General features: G+C 43.7%; 1 protein-coding gene across 3 annotated transcripts in view; it reads right to left on the bottom strand.

Annotated features, from left to right (window-relative positions):
* Window positions 1–12,769, bottom strand: part of LOC127599984 (A-kinase anchor protein 13) — an 87,475-nt gene that overhangs the window by 36,010 nt on the left and 38,696 nt on the right. For all 3 annotated transcript variants that reach the window (XM_052064270.1, XM_052064271.1, XM_052064272.1), the window contains one exon: window positions 2,486–2,540. In XM_052064270.1, the coding sequence (XP_051920230.1) occupies window positions 2,486–2,540 (55 nt within the window). The remainder of the gene's footprint in view (window positions 1–2,485; window positions 2,541–12,769) is intronic.

Genomic DNA, 12,769 nt, shown 5'->3' with positions numbered 1-12,769 from the left:
ATATTTCAAACAGAAGATGAAATAAATCCAGTCCCATGCCAAGATCAAAGTTGTATTGACAAACTTTTTAGAGGAGGCCAAAAACTCCAGATAAAACAACAGTTCCACTGTCAGAAACTGTTGCCTGCAACTTCTGGGAGACTGGCGACCAGTCAGGATGCAACCAGTCTATCAGGCATAGCCAGCTGGGATATACTACAGTCAGAGCAGCACGGAGGAGCAAGCAGCCAGCATCCTGCCCTTAAAGGAAAACCGTTTGAATCTTGGCTCGGATTGCTTACATCTCCCAAAATTCGGTGTGCTTTTTAGAATTTGGACTAGCACCCTAAATCCTGATTTGCTATTTGTATTGACGACAATGAATGTCTTTCAGATAGACTTCAATGGTTAATCATTGCCCTTTTCACAAAAAACAAGTCACAGTCCAACAAATAAAAAAATCCAAATTAATCAAAACGGTCAATGTGGTGCACTTACAGAGTGCTTAATCTACACCATACTGCACCCAAAGCGCTTTACTGAACTGGAGCACTCGTGCATTGAGGCGGCTCCTTCAACGGCCAAACTTTCTCTTGAGTTTAAACTGGCCTATTTTAACCAGGATCCCTCGCCATACAGTGGCGTTTTGTGACTGCTGCTCTTGGAAATCCATCCTGTCTGGGACCAGTTCATAGCTAGCTGGGATATGTCTCTCGGGGGCCCAAGTTGGCAAACACCATCCGTGTATTGCTGTGACGGCAGGAGGTGCCAACAGCAAAGTACAAATAGAGACGCCGATACGCTGCCGAGCTGGACTTTATTGACTGACTGCTGAGCGGTGTAATATCATGCTCATTAGCTGGCAAACTACATGCACACACTTTTACGTATCTGGCTTAAAAGGAGCCCACCTGGCTCCATTTGACGCATGCACAATCCCTTAGCTTCAAAAGTAAAAATGTAATGGGTGGACGGGTGAATAAGTAAAAGGCATGCATCTTTTGGATCAAGAGTTCAACCCTGAACTTCACCTTGTCAAACACGAGCAAAAAATATCCAGCATCATTGGGCCGCGACTTTCCAGGAGCTTTGGAGGTGTTTAGGGACGCTAACAAGCAAACACCACGGATAAGTCAATTGGAGGGCAGCTAATTAGGACTGCCTGGAGCGGGTATATCAGCTGCTCTCCTTGACACCACCGTATAAGGTGTAAAAAGTTCATGCTGGACATTCTGAGATCTGTGCTGATATTTTATGAAAACAGTGTGTGTGTGTGTGCGGTAGCCTGAGCTTGAAATGCTGTGGCAGACTCGACTACAGAGAGTATGGAGGATCTTGATGACTCAGCATCACTTCTACTTGCAATTGACAACACTGATCTGTTGTTTCAAGTTGTTGTCTCTCTTGAGTGAAGGTCTTGCCACGACTGCAAGCTTTCCAACAAAATACGCTTTGAGCAAAGCGGGAATAACTGGAGCAACAGCGTTGACCCTGTCGGATGACTTTGGAGCTAAGTAGCTCCAGGTTAAGTTGCAAACATGAACCTTATTTTTATTTTTATTTCTACTGCATACAATATTTTTGTTTTTCCATGTAAATATTTGCTTCTCAATGGAAAAAGATTGGATACCCCGGTACACAGCATTATGTATGGTGAGGTCTGCATAAGCTTCAGCCTACTCCTTTTTGGGCTCGTATTTCTACATACTGACATACATATCTTCAGTGTTAATGCCCAAATAAACTAAGCAAAGCCAAACTATACTAAAATATATTTTTTAATATAATCCATACTTAGGTTTACAAATATCACAAGCTTATTGCTAACACTCATTGCTAGGCTAACAGAACTAGAGCCAGTTCCCATAAATAAACATTCATGCAAAAACGATGAAGCAACATACACAGACAGACAACAATAGTCGCAGGCAAACTGTATTTTCTTCCTCTACCCGGTGAAAAAAGGTGTTTTATTAATGACGTTCCATCACTGCTTCCTTTGTGTGTGCACTGCACTGCCTCAACGAGGCCACGGGTCGCACAGTTGGAACAGCTCTAATATAGGCAAATTTTTGCTATTCACAATAGGTTTCATGAATGGCTTGACTTCACGGGATTTAAAGTGCAGAGACCAACACTAATGGATTTTACGCTTTTTAAAAAAATGGTGTATTGGCATTACTTGTGCTCTCGCTCAAAAGAAATGATATGCAAGTGCGTGGGAAATATGTCATGGAGAAAGGCATGGGGGGGAGAGGGGAGAGACACGTGACTCATTCTTCGCAAGACAAAGCAGCCCGAGGCCTCACAGTCAGTGCAGTGCGTCTGTCACTTGTGGTCATTTGAACATGTGGAAAGTCACAGGGCCAATTAGCTATCAGCACAAGCAAAGATCGAGAAGACAAAAGGAGTATCAAACAAGGAAGTTAAACAAGCAACCATTGCTGTATATAATCAGTTTAAAGTCACAAAACAACACAAAAAACATCAAGGAAGTTAGTCTTACCTGAGTGTTGAGCGTCGAGTGGCTGCTGTAAGGACGCCTCACCGTCGCGGTGGATCTATGAGTGGGAGGAAACAGGAAGACACTGAATCAGCCTCAGCAACATGTGACACGCGTCAGCCGGCGAGACAGAATGATGCGGCAGTCTAGAAAGGTCGGAAAGGAGGCGACAGCGAGGCTACTTCTTGGATAGGTTGGCCGTGAACACACGAGGCTTTTGCTTCCTTCATATGTGCTCAGTATGGCTGGCTATACAGCAGCTGCGCGTGCACGTGAGCGCTCTCACCCCGTGCATGCATGTGCCCAGAGTCTGCCAATGCTGGTTTTAGTGACAAACTAATCACACATACCCCACCCAAAACTGCCACCTCGACGTCTGCGCAGGTGGCAGTCAACGCTTCAGTGGTTTTCAGAATTGACTGGCCACTCAACTTAACAGACTCTTTGTGTTAATGATGATGGAAACAGTGCACAGCGTTTAGAAGGCTACCTTTGACTTTGCATCACATCCATTCATCCATTTTCTGAACCGTTTAATCCACACTCGGGGCGCGGGGGGTGCTGGAGCCTATCCCAGCCGTCTTCGGGCAGTAGGCGGGGGACACCCCGGATCAGTTGCCAGCCAATCACAGGGCACATAGAGACGAACAACCATCCACGCTCACATTCACACCTAGGGACAATTTAGAGCGTCCAATCAGCCTGCCACGCATATTTTTGGAATGTGGGAGGAAACCGGAGCACCCGGAGAAAACCCACGCAGGCCCGGGGAGAACATGCAAACTCCACACAGGGAGGCCGGAGTTGGAATCGAACCCGGTACCTCTGCACTGTGAGGCCGACGTGCTAACCACTGGACTACCGGGCCACCCTCTTTGCATCACAGTCATCCTCAAAATTGTATGATGAACACTTCACATGAAACACTACATCGCTTGGTCTTTATTTGAAAACTGTGAGGTGTCAAGGACGTTCAATCAGAATCAGAGGACACTGACAATTACAACTGGGAAGGATTCTTACTAAAAAGCGGACATACAATAACAACTTGAAAATGGTTTATGGCCCAAAAGATAAATAAATAAACCGTCATCATCATCATCGAAAGACGCAGATTAGGTTAAAAACAACTTATCTTTTAATTCTGGGATGGACTTTCCATTAAACACTCAAGTTTTTGATCAGTTTGATAACTATAGCACATTAAATCCTAAGAAGGACTTTCTACAAAACAGCATTGTTGGTTGAGAACTGTTTTTTTTTCGTCATGGTGAATTGACTCCGCTGCGATGAATGTTTACACTTTTTTTAAATAGCTTTTGCATGATACACTTCCTCCTTTTTTAAATGTTTCTTCTTCCCTAAACAAATTCTTCTTAGCTCATGACACCAAAATGTTTATGACGTGACCATGGCTCATAGTGACCAAATGTTAACAAATTAGTCTCTTTGCTAAAATTTCGCATGCTGTGACATCTCAAATTCGCCCAAAATGGCTATTTCAAACCATCATGGGTGAATTCCTGTTCAAATTCTTGAGCATGGGGTTTTTAAGGCTTTTATGAACATCGTGTTATGGTAAACATGGAATTGAGTGCACACGTGTATCGATAGATGCTGTAAGCCAGGCCGCGGACTGAGGTTCAACATAGAATTTTGGGCTAGTTCTCAAAGGAGCACTAAAGGTTGTTGCTTGGTGTTCATTTTTTCCGCTCAACCAAGTGACTTCACTGACAGAGGTGATTTATAGTTTAACAATCAATGTGTACGTCATGAGTAGATGTTTCCACAGCAGTATTTTGAGATGTGTTCTTCAGATGGTTTCACAGTGTACAACTCAATACATCCATGACCTAATTAAATAGAGCTAATAAAGTACTCGGAACTTGCAACAGAAGGGCGCATGCAACGATCAGTGTTACTGAATTGAATATGGCTTTTTAAAACAAACCCAAAAAAAGTTGTGCACTGCAGCTATAATATGGCACACAACACATGTGCAATGTGCTTATTTGGATGCAAGTGCTCGATTCCCATGAGAAAACTCAGAGCGGTGATGTCATGTCAAAGTTAAAAATATCATAAGACAGCGCAGTCATTGATTAAGCAGACACCAAAGAGGAAAAAAAAAAAAAACCAAGACCACGAGCGTGACCCTTGCAGAATGACTTCCATGTGAGATGGCAAAGACTTGTCTGTTTAGAAACCTGCTACTGCAGCAAAGGACCATGTGTACTGGCATGCGTCCATCAAACCCCAAACAAACACAGATAGATGCCTGTGCCAACATCACATACAGTCGTGCTCATATATCAAACAGGGGACGAGACGGAACAAACATGCCAGTTTAGCTGTTCACACACCCTGTATGGACACGCGCAAAATGAAATGGCAACGGTCGAAGTTACCACTAATTCCAATTTCCATCTTGAAGTATTTCAGGGACAGCTGCTTCTGGTGGGTTTAGTGTGAAACAACCGAGTGTCAGCCTAGGACGTGAAGTGGAGTCACATAGCACACATACATCTGGAGGGACTCTTCTCTGTAATGTAAATCTCAAACCTCCTTTTATACACAAACAGCCCAAAGCTAGACTTTGCAACGATCTGATCAGCTGTATCTCATCGGCTGATATGCTTCTATGCATATTTTGTTAACTTTTTACGAGCTTTTTTTAAGCCCCAATTTAACATAGATTCAGCCACGGTAAGATACTACCTGCAACTTTGCAAGTACTCATAACAGCCCAAAAGCATCGTGCCATCAGATCATTGGATGATGTCAGCGCTAATGGCTTGGTGTGATGTAATTGTGAATTGAGGGCTGGGTGTTAACCGTCACACCCCTATACCCAGTAGCTGCGTAATACCCTTTCACACACGTGTAACTACTAAACCTTTCAATATTCATATTATATATTACAAACAAGCAAACAAACTGTAAGCATTTCAAATAAAACTGACCTGTTCTGATATTTCTGTGGCGGACAAAAGTTCATGTCAAGTCAAGTCAACAGTATTTATAGAGCACTTTCAAAGAGCCATCGCAGCATACAAAGTGCTGTACATGGAGCGATTTAACATACACAATAAACAGTAAGACGAATCGGTAATAAAGGCGGTAGAAAGCACCAAGCAGTAAAATCAAGAACAAATCTAAGTCATGCTGAGTCGAACACCAAAGAATACAAGTGAGTTTTGAGGAGGGCTTTGAAGATGGGCAGCGAGGAGGCTTGCCGAATGTTCAGTGGGAGGTCATTCCAGAGAGAGGGACCAGCAACAGAAAAGGCTCAATCCCCTCTGAGCCTCAGTTTAGTTCTTGGTACTTCTAACAAAGACTGGTCCACAGACCTGAGACGCCGGGCTGAAGATGAAACGAACGGGAAATAATTAACCCATCACACCTTGCTTGCTCTTGTCATACTAGATGGCGTAAGATAACGATATAATTCACAATTTCACGTCGAGCCCATGAAGCTCCCATTAAAGGGATAGAAAAATCCTTCAGCCATGAGAACATTGATCCAGCCAGAAGCATACATTACCCATTATTATTACTGCTTGTGTTTTCTGTTTTCATAAGCCCACACCATACAATGACAATTCTATTTATCTTGGGGCACTTTGTTAGAGATTAAAAGAGATTTAGCCATGAAAGTACACACGAACCTGTGAATGGCTCATTAAATCAGATAGGGGTCTTTCGATCGCTTCGCCGTTATTTATAAAACTGATGTGGAGCGAGTAAAGCACTGATTCCGCGGCCCTTCCACCCACTCCTCTTCAAAGCTAGCCGCTCAGGTTCCTATTTGTAGCACCATGTGACCCAAAACTGCACCCAGTAAAAAAAAACATCTCCTTTAAAAATGAATCGACGTAAAAGCACCATGTTTTGCTCCGGTGACGAACAACAGGAAAGCGCTCAAACGTTCTCGCCAGAGGTTCGAAGATACAGTAAAGCAACAATGTCCTGGCATGGCGGGTGGATGATAACACTTGCCTATTAAATGATAGGTTGGAACGTGTGGTTATTTTTAAATGTTTCAGACAGCATGAGTAGTTTTGCAGAGATTCTCATGCTGTTTTTTGTAATGTTGCATTAAATGTGCAATTAGAAGAATTGTATCAAACTTCTCCGGTTGTGTGGCGCCACGGCAGATGAGTGTACAGTGACTTCAACAAAAAGAAAAAAAATAGTGTTGCACAGCCGATATCCATCCAACTCATAACTATTTTGTTAGCACCTTCACATATGCTGCTGTTGTGATCAGACATTGGTAAAAGTTTCAAATTTAGTTTTCAAAAAAAGGTAAGGATTTGAAATAGGTGTTTCAACATTAGGTTAATGTTTCAAATAAGATTGAGGATATCAAGCCAGGTTTGGCCTTTCAAAATGCTTCTAAGCCAGGGTGAGGGTTTGAGCAGCCAGCACACAGCATTGCTCCAAGCATGTACAACACCTCCCTCCTCACTTTAGTCAGTTTTTAACTTGAAACCAGTTGCTGATGTCAGCTCCTGTTTGAGGTGAAAGGATGCGAGAGCAAGAGAGAGTGAGAGCAAGAGCGAGAGCCAGAGAGAAAATAGCGTGGGAATAAAAACATGGGAGTAGGGCGGTGGGCTAAAATCTTCCTCCTGCCTCGGAATAGCAGCGGATTCTGGCTCTGGGCCAAATGACTTTACTCCAGCCGGCATTTCACATCCTGGCTTCTTGGTGCCCATAAAACACATCATCATCGTCACCATGTAGTTTAGCAGTGCGGATAACTGTCAATGCATTTTAATGCTAACTGGCATGCAGACATGTCGACTGCTGTGCTGTGCCCGGTTCAGCACGTCGCTCTGGTGCCTTTGTTCCTCGTGACAACTGTAGGTGAGAACATGACTTCGACAACATGTCTCAGGCTTGAAAGCTTCGTTTGGAAAACATTGGATTAAGGCCCTAAATTGACATCTGTAAATCATGTTTGTAATCCTTGTCCTGACCCAAAATGGGGCCCCAGCACCAGGCTTCAAACCCCAGCCATGACCGTGAGTCCTCAGGCACCAGCAAATAGTTTGCCGATGTCTCACTCCTGTCATGTTTCCATTCGACTCGAGTCTCAAAGAAGAGAGAGAAGATGGAGGTGAACATAGGATGAATGGCAAACACGTAATCGCCGGAACAATCATCTGAAATCACGCCACATTATGACAATGAGCCTGTTGAACGCAAAGGATGAGCGACATCATTATTGAACGGGAAGTCACGGACAAGCTCCACCGACAATAATCATTGGCGGGGCGTGCGCGCGCGCACACACACAAAGTGTTTAAGCCAGGAGGAAAAAGTGAGGCGCAATGGAATAAGAAAAGATTCTGTGCATCCTGCTGCAGCTTTATATAGCACAACTTCAGGGTGCAATAAGAATGACATCAAAAATGGATTTCAGAGCCTAGCTTGAAAACCTTACACTGGTTTGAATGCTCAATTAAAAAACCCATGTCTGACTGGAAACCCGAAATTAAAACAGTAACAACACTTGCTTGAATTACAACTTGAAAACTTAACCCCAGTTTGAAACCGCTTTTTATGTTTAAAAACAAACAGCAACGAAACTCAACAACGGAGCCGTAAATTCCAATTTGAAAGCATATCCCTGTTTAGGAACCCTCATTTTAAAACCCTAACATGAAACCTTAATTTTGTCTTGAAAATCTAATTTATAACCATAATACTTTGAAAACTACTTGGAATACTAACACTGATTCGAAATCCAAACCCAGGATAGAAACGCTAACTTGAAACCCTAACATAAAAACCCTAATCCTGGTTTGACATCAAAATCTGAAAATTCAACTTGAAACCCAAGCCTGTCTTAACACTAATTAGACACCATAACCTTGTATTAAAACCAAATGTACAATCCTATCCAGTCCTCAGTTAGTAGTCCTCATTTGAAATCCAAACTTCAATCCGAACTACTGTTTGGAACCCTCGTTTGAAACCATATCACTTTGAAATCCTAACTTGAAAACCTAACACTTGATTGGACCCTACACTCTACCTGCCAATTTGAAATTTTAATGCTTATTTGACACCCTGATTTGATTTAAAATCCTGGATTAAAAGTGTCATTTATAACCCTAACATTTATTTGAAATCCTAACTTGAAAACCTAACCATGATTTGAAACCCATATACTTGTTTTAAACCCTAACACTGGCTCGAAACCCTGATTTTGAAATCGAAACCATTGTTTTTGCAATAAGAATTGCACTTTGAGGGATTATTACACAGAGTGCTGAACAGAGCCTTCATGTAACAACACCTCAGAGGGCTTAGCGCCACGCTAACAGCATGCTAGCCTGACCAAACAACCCCACCGAGAAAACGATCAAATGCAGTATCCACAAACCGCCTCTAGTCTGTGTGTGCGTGTGCTTTTTTTTTTTAACTCTCAAGTCCCTGGCAGCATCCCCAGTAGACACCAGTGACACTGCTGTTTTTTCCACAGTTCGAAACAGGGTTTAAACGTTTGAGAAGCTTGACATGCATCATAAAAAGCCATGGGTGTAACTTTGCGTGAAAGCGCAGTTCAAACCTCTCGGGTTTTGTAGCAGCCTCTCTCAACGGTCGCCAAAAAAAAAAAAAAAAAAAAAAACTTTTCGGATGGTCTTACCTTGATCAAAACCACGTTGACGGCCCTCTCGCCCTTGGCACAGAAGCTGTACCGCCGCTTGTGGCGTTCATACATGGTTTCCCCCTCCCCAAAAATGTAAAAATATATCCAGAGCGAGCGGAGAGGAAAGCCAAGCCGATGAGCTGCGCTTAACATCTGGACAAGGAGGCAGCCTCAGCGCCCTCCTCCTCCTCCTCTTCTTTCCCTCCCAAAAACCCGAGTCCGGCCTCTGGCTGACTGGGGCCCAGCCCCCGCCTCTTCCTGGGCTCAGTGAATGTCCCCCTCTGTCTCCTTCAGTCCACCACAACACTAGCTCGTATACAGTAGGACAGATGACACTTTGGCCATTGTGCGCTCAGTTAACACAATTAGGCCAGCGGGAGAGGTTCGACGCACCCTAGTGGGTGGGGAAGGAACCCAAAAGGGTGGCTCCCGGGGGAGTGGCACGTGGTGGGAAAGGCAACGCGAGCACATATGACTGAGTGCGGCACTGAGGGGTCCCGGGTGTTCCCAATCAAGAGAACTTTTAAAAGGAACCCCCTAATTAGTCAAGTCAAGTCAAGTCAACAGTATTTAATGAGCACTTTCAAACAGCCATCGCTACATACTAAGTGCTGTACATGGAGCAATTTAACATGAACAATAAACAGTAAGACAAATCGGTAATAAAGGCGGTAGAAAGCACCAAATAGTAAAGTCAAGAACCAATCTAAGTCTTTTAATTACGCATATCCATTTTCAAGTTAAAAAAAAAGTATTAATTTAGTTTTTCTGTCTAAAACTTCTGCTGAGCTCAGTGAGCGTAATCAACCCCTAAAATGCACTTTATAATGAATTTGTTTGGACTTAAGATATGCTTAGCCTACTGTGAAAGGCTCATGCTTGTTTGACACCAAAACCCAGATGTGAAACCCTAACACTGGGTTGCTTAATTTGAAACCCTAACCCTTGTTTGAAACATTAACCCAGATTTGATCCTAAACTGAAACCCTAATCTAGGACCGAAAACTTGATTTTACATCATATCCCTTGTTGGAAGGCCTAACTGAAACCCTAGTACTTGGTTGACACCCTAATTTGAACCCCAAACTCAGGCTTGAGGAAAAAATATAAGTTAGATCACTTGGACCTGACCCGAAACAGTTGCTTGAAACTAAGAAACCTGAAATTGCAAACCTGAACCTGACTCGACTTGCACAATTTGGAATTGGACTACTAACAATTCGATCCTAAATTATTTCCACATCTGAACAAATCTGTGGTCGACCAGTTCCTATCCTGACCTTAGAGGACCCACCGTAATCATTGCGTTAGGGACGAGAAACAGTATTTTTCAGTGGTTATTATCCCTGGGGAAGCGGGGGGGTGACACGACTGAGTGGCTGCCAAGCATTCGTAAGATTACCGGCAGCTCGACTCGGCGTTCCCTCAAGAGCTATCCACATATCCTTGAGGGAAGAAACTCCTGGCTGCTCCCGATGATGTGTCATCAAACAGTGGGACGGCAGCGGATTAACTTTACAGCGTTTCTTTTATTCTGAATCAATACGCTTTTTGATCTGACAGAATTGTAATCCCACAAGATCCTGCAAGAATTGCAATCAGCGGAACGAGGACAACAATGGCAGCGGATGGAAGCCAAATGCCTTTTTCTCCGCTTAGTGAGAAGGGAGGATGTCATGATGGGAGGCACGTCAGGTGACGGGGGACAATGTGGCAGCATCATACTCTTCCCCCAACATGACCGCCCCCGACCTCTGGTCCTGGCATCACTTGCCTGCCAAGCAAACGAAGCGTTTGGCGCGTGCTAACTGCCAACGCTGTCGCGGAGTGCCAACTCTTTGATCAGCATCAATGACACATTTCCATAGCCCTCGTGCGTAGTCGTGGATACATCATTAAGACGACGGACGGTCATTCTGGTAAGAATACCGCTGTAAACGTTTCCCGTTCTGTGGTGCAAAAATGGTTGGGGACTGCAGCTCCAAAGCACAGTCCCATTTGAGGTACCCTTGAGGAAGTCTCACAACTCCCCTGCTTGTCAGAAAGCCGCCCAATAAATAGAATCCCAAATCTTTTTTGTCACACGTCCCGGTGCCCCGTCACCTGCTGTGAAGGATCGACCAACATCCGCTTGGCTGATTCGCTTTACTTACTTTGACTCCTTTCATATCTTACACAAGCCTGCGGGACCAGCGAGACTTTCATCGCTAATTTCCCAAAACGCTGCGTAACGCAGACTGGTCACACCTCCACACAAATTCCATTTATTTATTGGCTTCGTACTTGACGAGCTTTAAACCCAGAAGAACGTAGATGATGGATGGTGATTCTGGATGACAAGAATCTATGGCTTCTGCAGGAGTTTTTGTGTGTGTGTGTGGAGGGGGGCACAGTTCTGTCTTCATTTTCTGGTTAAAAAAATGGGAGTATTCTACAGATGAATATCGGGTGCCCAAGGCCTCGGGAAAAAGGGCACCTTGCCAGATGTCGGAGCTGGCAGCTTTGATTATTTAAAAAAAAAGTGTGTGTTGACACGAAGAGAAATTTCAAAGAATGCACTGAAAAATTTACATTCATCCTCCCTCAAACCAGCACACAATTTCCAATTTGTAATGGCACCCGGAGAAAAAGCCGAGGAATTTTTAATGAGACATGTGGTCCAAATTCAGTGGTAAGAGCAACTATTCTTCCATAATGTACTGAAATCGTGACGTTAAGCCGCAAACACGATTAGGCTTGCACACGATTCGTCAAAACAATAAGCAAGAGAATGGTCACAAATGGGCGATCATTTTGGGTTGGCAGAAAAAAAACATTCTTAGATACTATAATGACAAATGAAGGAAAGCATGGAGTGATGAACACAATGTTCAAAGGAAAAATACACGAAGGGGACTATCCCATTTTTATTTGCCAATGCTGGAAACCACGTGACAAGTGTTCCGATATATGTTGAAGCATTTGTGCAAAGCAATCAGAGGTGTTCGCCATTGAGAGCTCAGCACCCATTCTCCACATTGATCATCCTGCCAAAAGACAAGAATTTGATATCTATTCACCCTGGGAAATGTGAGTAAACCGAGGAAATGTGAAGGTGTTGATCTGACAGAATAGTGTGTCTTCAGTCAATACAGGCTGGAGGTACTCATGGGAAGGGGACACGCACGCACACACACAAAACCAAAACAGCTGCCACTGCCCTTCTGCATTTTAACTGTCGCAATGATTTTCACGCTTGTTTATTTTATGTAGCGGTTCGATATGCTCACGCTCGTTTAAGTTTCATGAGATGCTATTGCGCGATGCGATTTCCATATTTCAACACAGCACACCAGACTCCAATTCAATGTGTTGCTCCAGCAACATGTTACTGTGTAAATAAATCACAACAGAGATGATCTGGTCTTGCACGCAAGTGCCATTAGCTGATCTGCCGACTCATAAGTATTCACCTTGATCTGTGCTTCGATCAATTGATCACGTTGTGACGTAATGTGTCGGGGGGTGAGGGTGAGGAAAAAAAATAGCTCGGTTGTTCCACTGCGCCTCCTCTGTGAGATCATGCAGCCCAGACTGCAGAGCGTGCAGCCTCATTGAAAATGCAGCACATTTAAAGAGGATCATAT

The sequence above is a fragment of the Hippocampus zosterae genome, chromosome 4, assembly GCF_025434085.1.
Source record: "Hippocampus zosterae strain Florida chromosome 4, ASM2543408v3, whole genome shotgun sequence".
Classification (NCBI taxonomy): Eukaryota; Metazoa; Chordata; class Actinopteri; order Syngnathiformes; family Syngnathidae; genus Hippocampus; species Hippocampus zosterae.
The sequence above is the reverse complement of the archived record's forward strand: the minus strand, read 5'-3'. Positions and strand labels throughout refer to the sequence as shown.